This window comes from Salmo trutta, chromosome 1 (assembly GCF_901001165.1).
Source record: "Salmo trutta chromosome 1, fSalTru1.1, whole genome shotgun sequence".
In the NCBI taxonomy this organism is placed as follows: domain Eukaryota; kingdom Metazoa; phylum Chordata; class Actinopteri; order Salmoniformes; family Salmonidae; genus Salmo; species Salmo trutta.
Genome location: NC_042957.1, coordinates 60,027,089 through 60,041,194, shown reverse-complemented (window position 1 = coordinate 60,041,194; position 14,106 = coordinate 60,027,089). Strand labels below are relative to the sequence as shown.

Sequence of the window (14,106 nt, the reverse complement as noted above, 5' to 3'; positions counted from 1 at the left end):
GATAGTCTATGGTCCAGCAGGGTGCAGTAAAGGTGTATGATTGCTCTCTTTACAAATGAGCCTAGTCTGCGGATAAGATTTTGGTGGTGTCTCAGACAATTTGTATTTCTTCCCCCTATGCACACATCACAGGAAATACACCCACACCAGCCCTGTTGTTTCTCAATCCCACTCTACCAGAACCACTCATGGACAGAGACACTAGTGTACAAAAGATAAGAGATTTTATTCACAGTTAGTCCCTTTTATTCGTTACAGAGGAGTTTCTGGCAGACTAAAGCTAGTCCAGGTGCAGAAAACAAAGGAGCTTATAGAAAACAGAGGTAGAAGTAAAGGAGGAAAGGGAGGAGGGAAAGGAGGTGAAGACGAGTGTTTTCTTTGGGTCCTTTCTCTTCTCTCTAGCAGCCTTTCTCACTTGAGAAAAACGTAGCCGTCACTTTAAGGAGGCCATGTTTTTCTCTAGCCTCATTCCTTCTTAGAATATCTCCTATTTTCCCACCTTATCTACAGGAGATAACCTCTACAATATTTATAGAACGATATCCCTCTGTTTGGTTGATTTGCCCATCTGAGGGTTAAATTAAGGGGGAGTGAAAGGACTTCCAGGTCTAACCTCTGAGCTGTTGCAGCCGAGGCAAAGACTGGTGCTCCATTTCACCTTGGGGTTTACACATCCATACCACAGCAGTGGAATACGACTTGCTGTGTGCATTTCTTCTAACAGAGAGACTGGGGAAACAACCAATGATAGATAGTAGTAAGAGATGAAAAGGAGGAAGAGGGTTAAGGGAAGGGAAAGCGGATGAGAAAGAGATGATGTTAAAAGATCATTTTTATTGAAAATAATCCCATATCCCCACGAACAAACATAGACAACCCATGAGCACCCGCTCTCACACAAATGTCTTGAGTAGAGACGAGTCTTTTAGAGAATTTGTGTGAGTGAGAGACAGAGCACATGAGTACACAAAGAGAAGGAAGGTATGAGAGAACAGAAGGAAGAAGAGAGGAGCAGGAAGGTAGAATGGCAAGGGAGGCTGTTTTCTTTTCTTCTGTCTGTTTCATTACTCCTCCTTCTCCTCTCCGTGTGTGATGACGTAGCAGATTTGCTTGTAGTCTACGTTGCCGGCCACATCTGGGGGGAAGGCAGCCCACAGGTTCTTCATCTGAGGGGAGGAGAAGGAGGGTCAGCCACTCATCAAGTCAAGGGACAAGGAGAGATCATGATGATATTCAAACTGAATGATTAGAAATGTACTCACCTCCTCTGCAGAGAACCTGTCGCACTGAGTGGTCAGGAGCTCCTGAAGGCTAGAGAGAGAAGGAGACAAAGTCACAAACATTCATGAAGCTGTGGATTCTGTTATGGAGTGCACTCATTACTACAACTGTAAAATAAGGAAGGAAATATTCTCACAATTCCTTCTTGATGAAACCGGTAGCCTCGGGGTCCAGGACCTTGAAAGCACTAACGATGACATCCTCGGGATCAGCACCTGAGACACAGAGCGTCAGTCAGGCATGTTACACTGACAGCAAGACACATGCAATGTCCTCAGATATGGGAGTGTACTTAGAAAGCCACTAACACTTTGAAGCGATTATAACCTGGTTATAACAAGTTAGACAGTGAGCCTAACACAGTCAAACCAAGAAATGAGGAGATGTGCAACAGAAATAAAGCAAGCAAGTACAGTGAGTTATAGACCCACCCTTGAGCTTCTCTCCGAACATGGTGAGGAAGACGGTGAAGTTGATGGGGCCGCTGGCCTCCTTGACCATGGCTTCCAGCTCCTCATTCTTCACATTCAACTGGCCTACAGAGCAGGGAGAGAGTGGAGGTTAGCTAGCACCATTATCAATCTCTCTCTCTCTCTCGCTCTCTCACACACACACAAACACATACACACATATACAGTACATATCGGACATTGTGGACATACTAAGGCACACTTTTAATAGAGACAAGTCAGTCACATAATATGTCCTCAGAATCTTAAAAGGTCTTAAATGTAACCCTTGCTCACCCATTGAGGCCAGCACGTCCCTCAAGTCATCCTTGCTGATGATACCGTCTCTGTTCTGGTCAATAATTGTGAAAGCCTGAGAAGGAGGGAGGGAAGAATTGAGGAGACAGATCATGTCTGGCATGACATGAACACCAGTCACCAGAGTCTGCCAAGTTGTCATCCCCAGTGGAACATGGAGGAGGGGGGGTTCAGTCCTGTGCGTAGTGGGACATGGAGGAGGGGGGGTTCAGTCCTGTGTGTAGTGGGACATGGAGGAGGGGGGGTTCAGTCCTGTGCGTAGTGGGACATGGAGGAGGGGGGGTTCAGTCCTGTGTGTAGTGGGACATGGAGGAGGGGGGGTTCAGTCATGTGCGTAGTGGGACATGGAGGAGGGGGGGTTCAGTCCTGTGTGTAGTGGGACATGGAGGAGGGGGGGTTCAGTCCTGTGTGTAGTGGGACATGAAGGAGGGGGGGGTTCAGTCCTGTGTGTAGTGGGACATGGAGGAGGGGGGGTTCAGTCCTGTGTGTAGTGGGACATGGAGGAGGGGGGGTTCAGTCCTGTGTGTAGTGGGACATGGAGGAGGGGGGGTTCAGTCCTGTGTGTAGTGGGACATGGAGGAGGGGGGGTTCAGTCCTGTGTGTAGTGGAACATGGAGGAGGGGGGGTTCAGTCCTGTGCGTAGTGGGACATGGAGGAGGGGGGGGTTCAGTCCTGTGCGTAGTGGGACATGGAGGAGGGGGGGTTCAGTCCTGTGCGTAGTGGGACGTGGGTAGCATGTGCACACCATACAACTTAGAGACACCTCTGTCAACTATGGTCATTTAAGTGCCAGGTGCTGCCTATTTATGGCACAATGCTATGTAACCCTTGTTAGGCGAGACCTAAAAAGAACAGAAGAAATGTAAATTCTTACACGTTCATTTAGGGAGAGCTCATTAAGTTACACCTGTTAAATCCTTCTTCCACTGTCCCAGCCTGTCTCTGGACCTCATCTCTTACGTCTATGAAACCCAAGAGGACCCCCATGGTTGATCTTGAACTTAAAAAAGCAGCTGGTAATCCATCTTCCTGACTCACACACATGCACACACACTCCCCCCATCATTGCAAAGTGTTAAGACTGTCCCAATGATGATGTCAGACATTCCCCAAGTGATACTTAAGAAGTCTGTATCACTTACGGCAGCAAGAATTCCCTTCGTCAAGTCTGTGCCCATATCCCTTGACAACACTTTTGAAAACACATACTATCATATACAATCTCCCACCTACTGCCAGATCCCTATTTCCTGACCTTATCCATCCTTCCATACACACAGTATCCTTCCCTACACTCCTTCCACTTTCTACCCTCCGTCTTTCATCTGCATACCGTTCATCTCTCCAACCTTCCTCTCCTCATAAACAGGTACACTAACCTGCCTTCCAAACTCTAGACCTTATCAGAAGCTCAAGAAGGTGCCCCCCCCAACCCCTTCTGTTCCCCTCGGTCCCCACCTGTTCTCCCCCTGTCCACCCCCCATCCCCCCCAGTGACCCCCCGTTCATCCCCTCCCCCCTCACTGCCCTTCCCCTCTCCTCTGTGTGCAGCGTGCCAGCCAGGGCCCCGTTGTCCTGCCATACTTAAACACGAAGCCCTCAGCAGCAGAGGACTTAAGATGAGAGGTTGAGTGACAGCTGAAGGCTCAGACGAGAGGGAGGCCTGGAGAGCTTCAAAAGGTTACAGAAACTTCAGAGCTTCTCCTCATGACATTCTTTGCTTTTTTAAGTTGGGAGAGAGGGGGACAGACAAAATAGCAACTGCGCTGAGAATTTACCAATCAGAGGCCAGCCCCCTAAATCTAATTTGGGGTACGCTCCTTTAATGAAACAAGGAAAAACAGTACACCGTGATTGACTCATGATTATAACAGTATCAATTTAGCCGCTGTGCCTGTCTGTTTCCGTGTTAGCAACTATTTCAGCCACTCTACAGCATAATTAGGTTACAATGAAACTGACTGGTGGCCAGACTAGAGTCACTCACTCTCAGCCCAGATAGGGAGTTGAAAGGAAATCTGTCCCATTGACATTTTAAGGTGTAAAAGTGATGAGGTGTTGCATAGTGTGTTAAGAAATCCTCACCTCCTTGTACTCCTGGATCTGGCTCTGCTCAAACATGGAGAACACGTTGGAGGAACCGCCCTCTGCTGCTGCTCCCCTCCTCTTGGCCTTCTTGGGTGCCTGAAGGACAAACACATCAACTGCTTAACAATGGGACCTTCTAGGTCTGTTCATCCTGCAGCTGTAGCCCTCAGGAGGCCAATTAGTGACCTTTGACTTCAGTGTCAAGCTGTTCCTGGTCAGGGACAGGCGAGTGTAGGTCCAGTACACTGTTCCGGCCGCCATCTAGCGTTACAGTCTTTGATCTAACTATCAGTGTGATGTGGGGTGAATATGTGTGGTCCACCATTAAATCCTGCCACTGTGTCTTAAATGTAGTTTAACATCCCTTACTACCTAGCTCTTGAAATGTTCTCAGAACACTTCAGGAACAATCTTTCTCTGGCTCAGGACAGAGGAGGATGTTTTTGAATGTGGATGTATTAAAACATGAATTATCCTCAGGTAGCTAACCTTTTACAGCATCTTTTATATAAATGTTGTTAATAAAGTGTTAACAAAATGTTTAGATCCTGTGAATGATATTGTATATCCAGGAACAGCTTAACACATAATGTCTAAAAATGGCACCACCCAAAAAAGTCCAAAGTACAGTTGAGTTTTAAAAAGTTGTTCCATAATTTATTTTTCAATCTAGCAAAAAAGCTTAAAATAGAAAAACAAGAAAATCTGGAAATGCTGTGTTATTCCTGGAGGTTCCCATCGACAGCACACAGAGTAGTGGACAGGTAAGCAGTCAGAAAGTGAGGACCGGTGTTACTCACCATCTCGAGACGGTATGTATGGAGGTTTGGATGGTCAACAAGAGAAGAGACTGATGTGAAGCCGCATTAAACCCCTATCCTCGGGGGCTTATATACCTCTGTAGACCGTGCTAACTTTAGCCACAGCCTCAAGTTTGGATTTGTAGAGGCAGAGAGAGGGAGAGAGGGAGAGAGAGGGAGGGATGAGTTTGAAGCAAAAGTTAAGCGACAGGCAAAATGAGGGACAAGCTATCCCCTTACAGGAGATCAGAAATAGACCCAGGAGTCTTGGAATGAAGGGAACCCGATACAACAGGGACCAGGACATACGTTTAGTGTCCCACGTGGACTAATATGGACATTCAGGATGTAAAAGGCTTGATGGACTGCTGGCTGGCTGGCTGGCTGGACACATCTTGGCACCGTCCCATCCCTCCATAGTCTCCATCACCATCACACTTCAGTGTGGCACATCAACCTATCATTGACTTTAGTTTTTCCATTACAATATTAAAGGCTTAAATAAACACATTTTGGGCTCTCAGCGACTTGAAATGTCAATTTTTATGCATGTGCATGCATGGGTAGATATATTTCTCTGTCTACACTTTCTATATTCATATGTCCAGCGATTTCCACAGGCAATTGAAACGGCCTTCTCACATTTTGCATGGCACTGCACATAACTGCACTGTCCAGCATGCATGTGTAATGTCATTACATAGAATACTGTCACTGCATCAATATTTTAAATATTTTGGGAACACTCTGGTACAGTGTTTGTGTATATTAGACCATGTTTATTGGTGTCGGTAGTGAGGTCTCCCATAATCCCCCTAGAGTCTAAGGGCCCGACCCTGGGTTTCTATTAGGCTAACATATGGAGTTGTTGTAATATGGTTATACCAAGGACCATTCGGCTATTTGATTTTGAATTTAAGGACCTCTGTAGTGGTATATATCTGAGTTAATAGCAAAAGGCCAAATTCAATGTTTCATTAAATAATAATAATAATAAAACAAATAATATTAATATATATATATATATATATATATATATATATATACAGTATACAGTGCATTCGGAAAGTTTTTCCCCCTCGTCAATCTACACACAATACCCCATAATGACAAAGAGAATAACAAAAATTGTTGTTGAAATTTTAGCAAATGTATTAAAACATATTTTTTTAAATACCTTATAAGTATTCAGACCCTTTGCTATGAGACTCAAAATTGAGCTCAGGTGCATCCTGTTTCCATTGATCATCCTTGAGATGTTTCTACAACTTGATTGGAGTCCACATGTGGTAAATTCAATTGATTGGACAAGATTTGGAAAGCCACACACCTGTCTATATAAGTTCCCACAGTTGACAGTGCATGTCAGAGCAAAAACCAAGCCATGAGGTTGAAGGCACTGTCCGTAGAGCTCAGAGACAGGACTGTGTAGAAGCACAGATCTGGGGAAGGGAACCAAAAAATTCTGCAGCATTGAAGGTCCGCAAGAACACAGTGGCCTCCTTTATTCTTAAAAAGACGTTTGGAACCACCAAGATTCTTCCTAGAGCTGGCTGCCCGGCCAATGAGCAATCGGGGGAGAAGGGCCTTGGTCAGGGAGGTGACCAAGAACCCGATGGTCCCTCTGACAGAGCTCCAGAATTTCTCTGTGGAGATGGGAGAACCTTCCAGAAGACAACCATCTCTGCAGCACCACCAATCAGGCCTTTATGGTTGAGTGGCCAGACGGAAGCCACTGCTCAGTAAAAGACACATGACAGTCCGCTTGGAGTTTGCCAAAAGGCACCTAAAGGACTCTCAGACCATGAGAAACAAGATTCTCTGGTCTGATGAAATCAAGATTGAACTCTTCGGCCTGAATGCCAAGCGTTACGTCTGGAGGAAAGACCAAGACTACACAGGAGTGGCTTCGGGACAAGACTCTGAATTTCCTTGAATGGCCCAGACAGAGCCCGGACTTAAACCCAATCAAACATCTCTGGAGAGACCTGAAAAATAGCTGTGTAGTGACACTCGCCATCCAACCTGACAGAGCTTAAGAGGATATGCAGAGAAGAATGGGAAACTCCAAATACAGGTGTGCCAAGCCTGTTGGGTCATACCCAGGAAGACTCAACGCTGTAATCGCTGCCAAAGGTGCTTCAACAAAGTACTGAGTAAGGGTCAGAATACTTGAGTAAATGTTATATTTCCGTTTTTTATTTGGTATAAATGTTCAAACATTTCTAAGAATCGGTTTTTGCTTTTTCATTATGGGGTATTGTGTGTAGATTGATGAGGATATAATAAAAATAAAAAGTATTTTAGAGTAAGGCTGTAATGTAACAGAATGTGAAAAAAGTCAAGGGGTCTGAATACTTTCTGAATGCACTGTATATACAGTACCAGTCAGGAGTTTGGACACAGCTACTCATTCCAGTGTTATTGTTTATTTTTACTATTTTCTACATTGTAGAATAATAGTGAAGACATCAACACTATGAAATAACACATATGGAGTCATGTAGTAACCAAAAAAGTCTTAAACAAATCAAAATATATTTGTGATTCTTCAAAGTAGCCACCCTTTGCCTTGATGACAGTTTTGCACGCTCTTGGCATTATATATATAATTATGTAGAAAATAAAGGAAAAACCCTTGAATGAGTAGGTGTGTCCAAACTTTTGACTGGTTATATATACACTGTATCATAGTTGGTTGGTGGCACCTTAATTGGGGAGGACGGGCTTGTGGTAATGGCTGTAGCGGATTTAATGGAATGGTATCTAACGCATGGTTTCCATGTGTTTGATGCCCTTCCACTCGTGCTGTTCCAGCCATTATTATGAGCCATCCACCCCTCAGCAGCCTCCTGTGTAATGTGTGTATATATACAGTATTTTATTATTTGATGGAACATTGAATTTGGCCTTTCAGTATTAGCCCATAGAAACGCATTGAATAACATATTCATACATGGCAAAAAAAGGAAGCATGTTTTAAAGTGTCTGTCCTATATCTGAGAGATACAAGAAAGCTCAGGAAATTACTTTCAAACGAGTCTTGTTAGGTTTGTGGGTGTCGTAGAGCCAAACAACGATTTGTAGGTGTTCATGAGAGTCACAGCTTTCGATGGTGGGGTAATATTAATTGGATGCTACAGACATTTTTGCAAGAAGACTGACAAACACCGCTGTGGCTCCGCCACTTTCCACTGCAGATGCAGAAGGCTGACATCGGCGAATGCGATGGATTGGAGACGCAGCCCATCCCAAAACAATTCAGATATCTCAAGCTTAAAAAGACAGATTTTTATGGGGATTTTTTAAAATTTTGTTATTTTGATTAGTACAAGGGTCCCATTAAGAGGTTTTACCATCAGTGGCAGGAGTGCTAAAGAAACTATACTCCCTAAAACCAACCTCAGGTTGTTAACCTTTGCCAAAAACCCAAGAAAAGTCAGGCACTGTTAACTTCTGACCAATGCTATTTTTCCTACTAGGTTTTTATTAGGGATCCTACTTTAGTGATGCCCCCCCCCCCCCCCCCCCCCACACACACACACACATGTTTGTATTGCTATCTTTGTGGTGACCAAATAATTGATTCCCATCCTAAATCCTATTTACCCTAACCTTGAACCTAACCATAACTTTATCACTAAACCCCTAACCTTAAACCTATATCAAACCATAACTCCTAACCTTAATTGTAACCCTAACCCCAATTGTAACCCTAACCCAAAACCTAACCCGTACGCCTAAAATAGCATTTTTCCTTGTGGACTCAGAAGGATAGTTAAACAAAAACACACACACAGCTCTCTCTCCCTCCTCAAGTGCTCCACTCCTAATGCCATGTTGGAGGGGACCACAGGGAGGGGGACTGAGGGTGCAGGAGGAGCTCTTAGGAGAATATATATGAGGGACAGCTGAGAAAGACCAAAATAGCAAAGGAAGCTTGTCTGCCGCCCCCACACACTCATCATCAATTTTAAAACTGTCCATCCATAGTTCATCCACTAATCTAGTTGTTTTTAGATATTCTAGTCTGGTGTCTTTTATTTTTTTTATTTTAAACAACTTAAACCCAAAGTGCCGCCAGACAGGTGAGAAGCTTCCCGAGTGTCGGGAGATTATGGTAGGGCCTGTACCCTGCCGTCGGTTGTCTGTGTTGTTCTATGACCTCTGATCTGCCTTGTTATTGCCATGGTAAAGTAAAGTCATTTTTAATTATCCTTTAGTTTATTTAACCAGGGAAGTTACATTCAAGGATGCTTGGTCATATGCTGTACCATACATTATCTACACACAGTTCTGTAACAGGACCCCATACTTCCTTATATAGAGTGCACATAGCCTACTTTATTATAAGACAGGTTACTAGGGGTGTTCAATGTCGGTCTTGGAGGGCCGAAATACTTCTGGCTTTCATCCTCTCCTTCTAATAAGGGACTAATTCAGACTTGGGACACCAGGTGAGTGCGATTAACTACCAGGTAGAAACGAAGTGTTTCGGGCCTCCAGGACCGGAATTGAACATCCCTGGGTTACACCTTATGGCTTGTTTATATCCTGTCACAGTGTGAGGAGGTGTTAATATACAGATGTATGTGCTTTGTGTAAGGTGACACACTTCCACGCTCCCCTGGACAAATCTATCACATTCTAGATGATTGGTATGAATTTCTGGTATGTGGTGAAGCCAAAGTCTCATCTTTGAGACGCACATAGAAAAGTACATTCACACTTCAACTTAAAAGGTTAAAGTTTAAACTTTTAGTTGACACTCTTACCCAGAGCAGATATGGATGCAAGCCTTACTCAAGGGCACATTCACAGATTTTTCACCTAGTCAGCTCAGGGATTCGAACCAGCAACCTTTGGGTTATTGGCCCAATGCTCTTTACCGCTAGAATACCTTCCGCCGTGTGAACTTCAATTTGATCTGTTGATCTGATATTCTTAAATATGTAACTTGTTTATTTTACCACTGGTGTCTCACTAGTGTACATTATATTAATCCTCATATATCCTTATCTCAGAACCCAGATCCAAATCTCACATCTGTCATGAGCGACTACATTGGTCCTGTTAATATTAGCTCACTTTTCATCTCTTGGTTTTTCAACTGAATGTGTTACATGTTGGCTGGTGGATGGATGTCCCATCAGGGCAATACCAGAGAGGGCTCTTTGTTACTAATGTCTCTCTCTATAACAATATTATGATTGAATTAAACTAAGTCTTGTCACACTTTTTAATTGGTGGACATTAATGGTTTAATTCACAGCTAGTGTTTGTAGCACCCTCTGGTGGTACAGCATGGTTGAGCTGCATCAACCTTTGTGCGCAATAAAGTTGCTTAAAAATTATCGTTACATTTAACATGAAGGATATACACCTAATTATATAGTGCTGCACTGTAACTTATTATTTTGTTAAACAGGGATGTGAAGCCTTTACTTGACAGTGTGTAACAACACATCAATATATATGATGTTTAACACATCACAAGGATGTTTTTACGTTTGACATTTTAGTCATTCAGCAGACGCTCTTATCCAGAGCTACATTCATCTTAAGATAGCAAGGTGGGACAACCACATATCACAGGCATATAAAGTACATATTTCCTCAATAACATAGCTATCAGTAGAAGCAGAGCTGGAAGGGGGGGTCAAGCACTGAAGTGTTGCTGTGTTGTTGTTTTTTTGGTGGTGGGGGGGGGTGTCAAGGTGAGGATACTGTTTATTTAAGTTACTGTTTAAGAGGTAGGGTTTCAGATGTTTGTGGAAGATGGGCAGGGACTCTGCTGTCCTAGCTTCAGGGGGAAGCTGGTTCCACCACTGTGGTGCCAGGACAGAGAAGAGCGTGGACAGGGCTGATCGGGAGTTGCCCTCCTGTAGGGGTGGGAGGGCCATGAGACCTGAGGTGGCAGAGCGGAGTGCTAGGGTTGGGGTGTAGTTTTTGAGCATAGCCTGAAGGTAGAGAGGGGCAGTTTATCTTGCTATTCTGTAGGTAAGCACCATGGTCTTGTAGTGGATGCGAGCTTCAACTGGAAGCTCTTTGCTTCAATATTGCATAACTACCCTGATTGCTGACAGAAAGTTAAGCTTCACACTCACCATCAATATTACCTAGAAAATATACCAGTGATTTTAATGATAATTTACAAACAGTAACAGACAAACCAGTAGGAGTGCCAGTACTCTGAAATAAGAAAGTGACTATCATTTGAGGAACTAGAGTGTTTAAGAGGAACCAGTCACCTGTGTATACAGCATGAGCTGATTATAGTCCTATAACCTAACGTAGCAGGTGCAAAAGAAACACCCCAGCAGAGTTCCCACATCAGGGCTGTGTCCCTGAGAACTGGATGCATCCGGCTGTTTGAAACACCACTAAGGGTGATAGTCCTATGAGTTTGATGATGAGTCTCTGCTTTGTGACAAGACATTCTGAGGGTCATCATCAACCTCATAGGACTATAATCCCATCATGATGTATACACAGGTGACTAGTTCTTCTTTAATGCTCTAGTTCCTCAAATTATAAAGTAACTTTCTTATTTCAGATTACTGGCATTCACACCAAAGTCCTCATCAAAATAACCAGTGGTGACTGTCTGATCTCTGTGGGTCAGTGTTCACTCAGGTCAATGAGATCCTCCTCAAGGTGCTCCTCTTCCTCCTGCCTCCTCCTCAGCCAATCAGCTCTCAGCTGCTTCACCTCCTCTCCATAGTAATCATGTAGCTTGGTGAAATCCTCTAGAGGATCAAAGTCCACTTGTGGCCATTCCCCATATGGTGGTGCTGGTCCATTTATCGGTGTGACATGTGCGTTTCTCTTGGGCCAATGCTTAGGGGACCTCTTACTGATCACGTTGCTGGGGATTGGAGGGGCTTGTAATACATTACTGGCACTGTGGTTTCCCCCTTCTCTCCTCACTGGTCCTGGCATGAGGAAGGAGGAGGAGCATGAGTTCAGGTAAGTCATGGATTGGGTAAGGCACATTGAGCCTGGACCAGTCACAGTGGTTCGTTGATGGGATTCAGCAGGGCCAGCTTGGCGTTTAGCTTCTGCTTAGTGACAAAAAAATACAGGTTGAGAGGCAGGAAAGGAACACATATTTTTGAAGCATGAATACAACAATACACACACACATCACACTTTCTCCACACACTCACCTTTGTACTGCTTCCCCAGGTCTCTGACCAGCAGTGAAAGGTAGCAGTGGCTGGCTATGAGCAGGGCTTTGACCCAGCTCTCCTGGCCCAGCTGGTCCTCAGCAGCAAGCCTGTATGTTTTCAGCCCTGAACCTCTGAACACCATGGAGAAGGCAAACAGTCCTCCCTCAGACTCACAGCGCTGGACAGCACAGCCCTCTAGGACAATAACCCCCAGCAGGTGTCGATCTGCCGGACGCTCCTGGTAGAACAGCAGATTGGCTTTCAGGACAAACCAGCGCCTCTGGTAGGAGGAGGTCCTCTCTTTCTGATGAGGTATGTGTAAGAGGAGGATGCCAGGGTGGTGGGGTGAAAGATGGAGAAAGGGAGTAAGTTACAATATTTTTGATGAAGGGAAGTTGTAAAGAGTGAGAATAGATACGGAGATAAATACAGAGATAATTTTACCCAAATGAGTGCCATTATACAAGCCCTCCATTTCAATGTTCTATTTATGTCAGTGATATATCAATGGGGGGGGGGGGGGGGTAAAGTAGCTTCAAATATCAGTTGAGACAATTATTATTAGGCAGGGAAACGCAAAAGGCCAAGAGGAGACTGTGTTATAACAGCATCTCACAGCATATTGATCATGTAATTTGTCTCTTGCTTGTGTCTGTCAAGTTTTACAATACCTTTTTGTAGAGATATCCTTCTTTATCTATCGGTGAGGTGCAGGACAGGTAATGGGTTAAAATCTTCTCATGGATCTTCATTACAACGTTCTCCAACAAAGAGAGGATCCTTTAGAGGATGAAAGGCATCCTTGATAATATCAATCCAGCACCAGTAGTACAGACACATAACATTTGAGCCTTGTTTGTCTGTCATAATACCTCCTTTCTTTTTCAACAGTAAAGCAACATTGCCAGTAACCAGTTACCATATTCCTGTATTCAACTAGTCCATTCTTTATGACAATGATCTTAAATCTACACACAATTTCCATCTCTATCTCTTGCCAGTCTAGCAGAGGAGTAATGTGTCATCCAAGCTTACCTCTCAGGGTCACTCTCTATCCATCCAATTGTATATGTTTTAGATTTTCTGCCATAAACCTTCACTTGTTCCTCTCAGTCTAATTCCCACAGTAGTTTGTGTTCACCGCAACACATCTAGAATAAGACTATGTTTAAATATAAAGTTTCAGGTTACGAACACAGGTCCTCCCCTGGGTACTAGAGGACAAGTGTTGAAATATAAATAGCTCAACCCACTTCCTGGAAACAAAACCCTGACACACAATATTCTCTCCCCCTCCACGCTTAAGTCCACACCTACTACCCAGATAGTATACATTGAGGGGGTGTTCTTCCTCACTTCCCTGTTCTTTGTAAAATGTTAAGTTAATGATGTGTGATGCTTTAGAAAAAAGTCTTACTATATCAAATTGTATTAAATGTGTTATTGAAGTTGATTAAATGTTCCTTACTTCCTCTGATGATTGATTCATAACCAAGAATGAATCCTCTCATTAAGGCCAAGTTGGACCCTATAGCACCACTACATTAAAATGAGTGGTAATGAGGGCCAGAGCCACATAAACAGAGCTTTATCATTGCAGTTTTTACCTATTGAAATTAAGCATTTTTATGAACAATAAAAACAAAAAAGGACTAGAGAACAATGAGAGTTATTTGACCTCGACCAAGGGAAAACTTGTGCTGGCACTGAAATCATAGAAGCCCAAAGATTATAAAAATACTATGATGCTTACCTGAACATGGTAACAACACAAGGCTCCTTAGAAAAGGATTAGCCTTTCGCTAATTTAGCCTTCAATAAATTGGTCTCTAGAGGCAAATACCCCCCCAAACACCCATGAAATGGCCTTGCATGGAGATAGATACGTTACATAACATTTAAACACTTCGAAACTAACACACTCTGAATACACCCCGTTCTGGTGCTGAACGTTTTGAATTGTTTAGAGAACTTTTTGAGACCGTGACACCTCTTGAAC

At 43.7% G+C, this 14,106-nt stretch overlaps 2 protein-coding genes across 2 annotated transcripts; both read right to left on the bottom strand.

Annotated features, from left to right (window-relative positions):
• Positions 1 to 814: 814 nt before the first annotated feature.
• LOC115203748 (myosin regulatory light chain 2, skeletal muscle isoform type 2) lies at positions 815 to 5,093 on the bottom strand. The gene is made up of 7 exons (XM_029768702.1): positions 4,936 to 5,093; positions 4,133 to 4,231; positions 2,028 to 2,103; positions 1,713 to 1,817; positions 1,418 to 1,496; positions 1,263 to 1,311; positions 815 to 1,166 (listed from the first exon to the last, which is right to left on the bottom strand). Exons 1-7 carry the CDS (start codon positions 4,936 to 4,938, stop codon positions 1,065 to 1,067), a joined length of 513 nt encoding a protein of 170 aa, XP_029624562.1. The 5' UTR covers positions 4,939 to 5,093; the 3' UTR covers positions 815 to 1,064.
• A 4,047-nt stretch (positions 5,094 to 9,140) lies between these two features.
• On the bottom strand, positions 9,141 to 13,367 carry LOC115203735 (sesquipedalian-1). Its single transcript, XM_029768678.1, has 4 exons — positions 13,143 to 13,367; positions 12,779 to 12,887; positions 12,105 to 12,411; positions 9,141 to 11,996 (listed from the first exon to the last, which is right to left on the bottom strand). The coding sequence occupies exons 2-4, from the start codon at positions 12,857 to 12,859 to the stop codon at positions 11,557 to 11,559; spliced, it is 828 nt and encodes a 275-aa protein (XP_029624538.1). The 5' UTR covers positions 12,860 to 12,887; positions 13,143 to 13,367; the 3' UTR covers positions 9,141 to 11,556.
• Between the last annotated feature and the right edge of the window lie 739 nt (positions 13,368 to 14,106).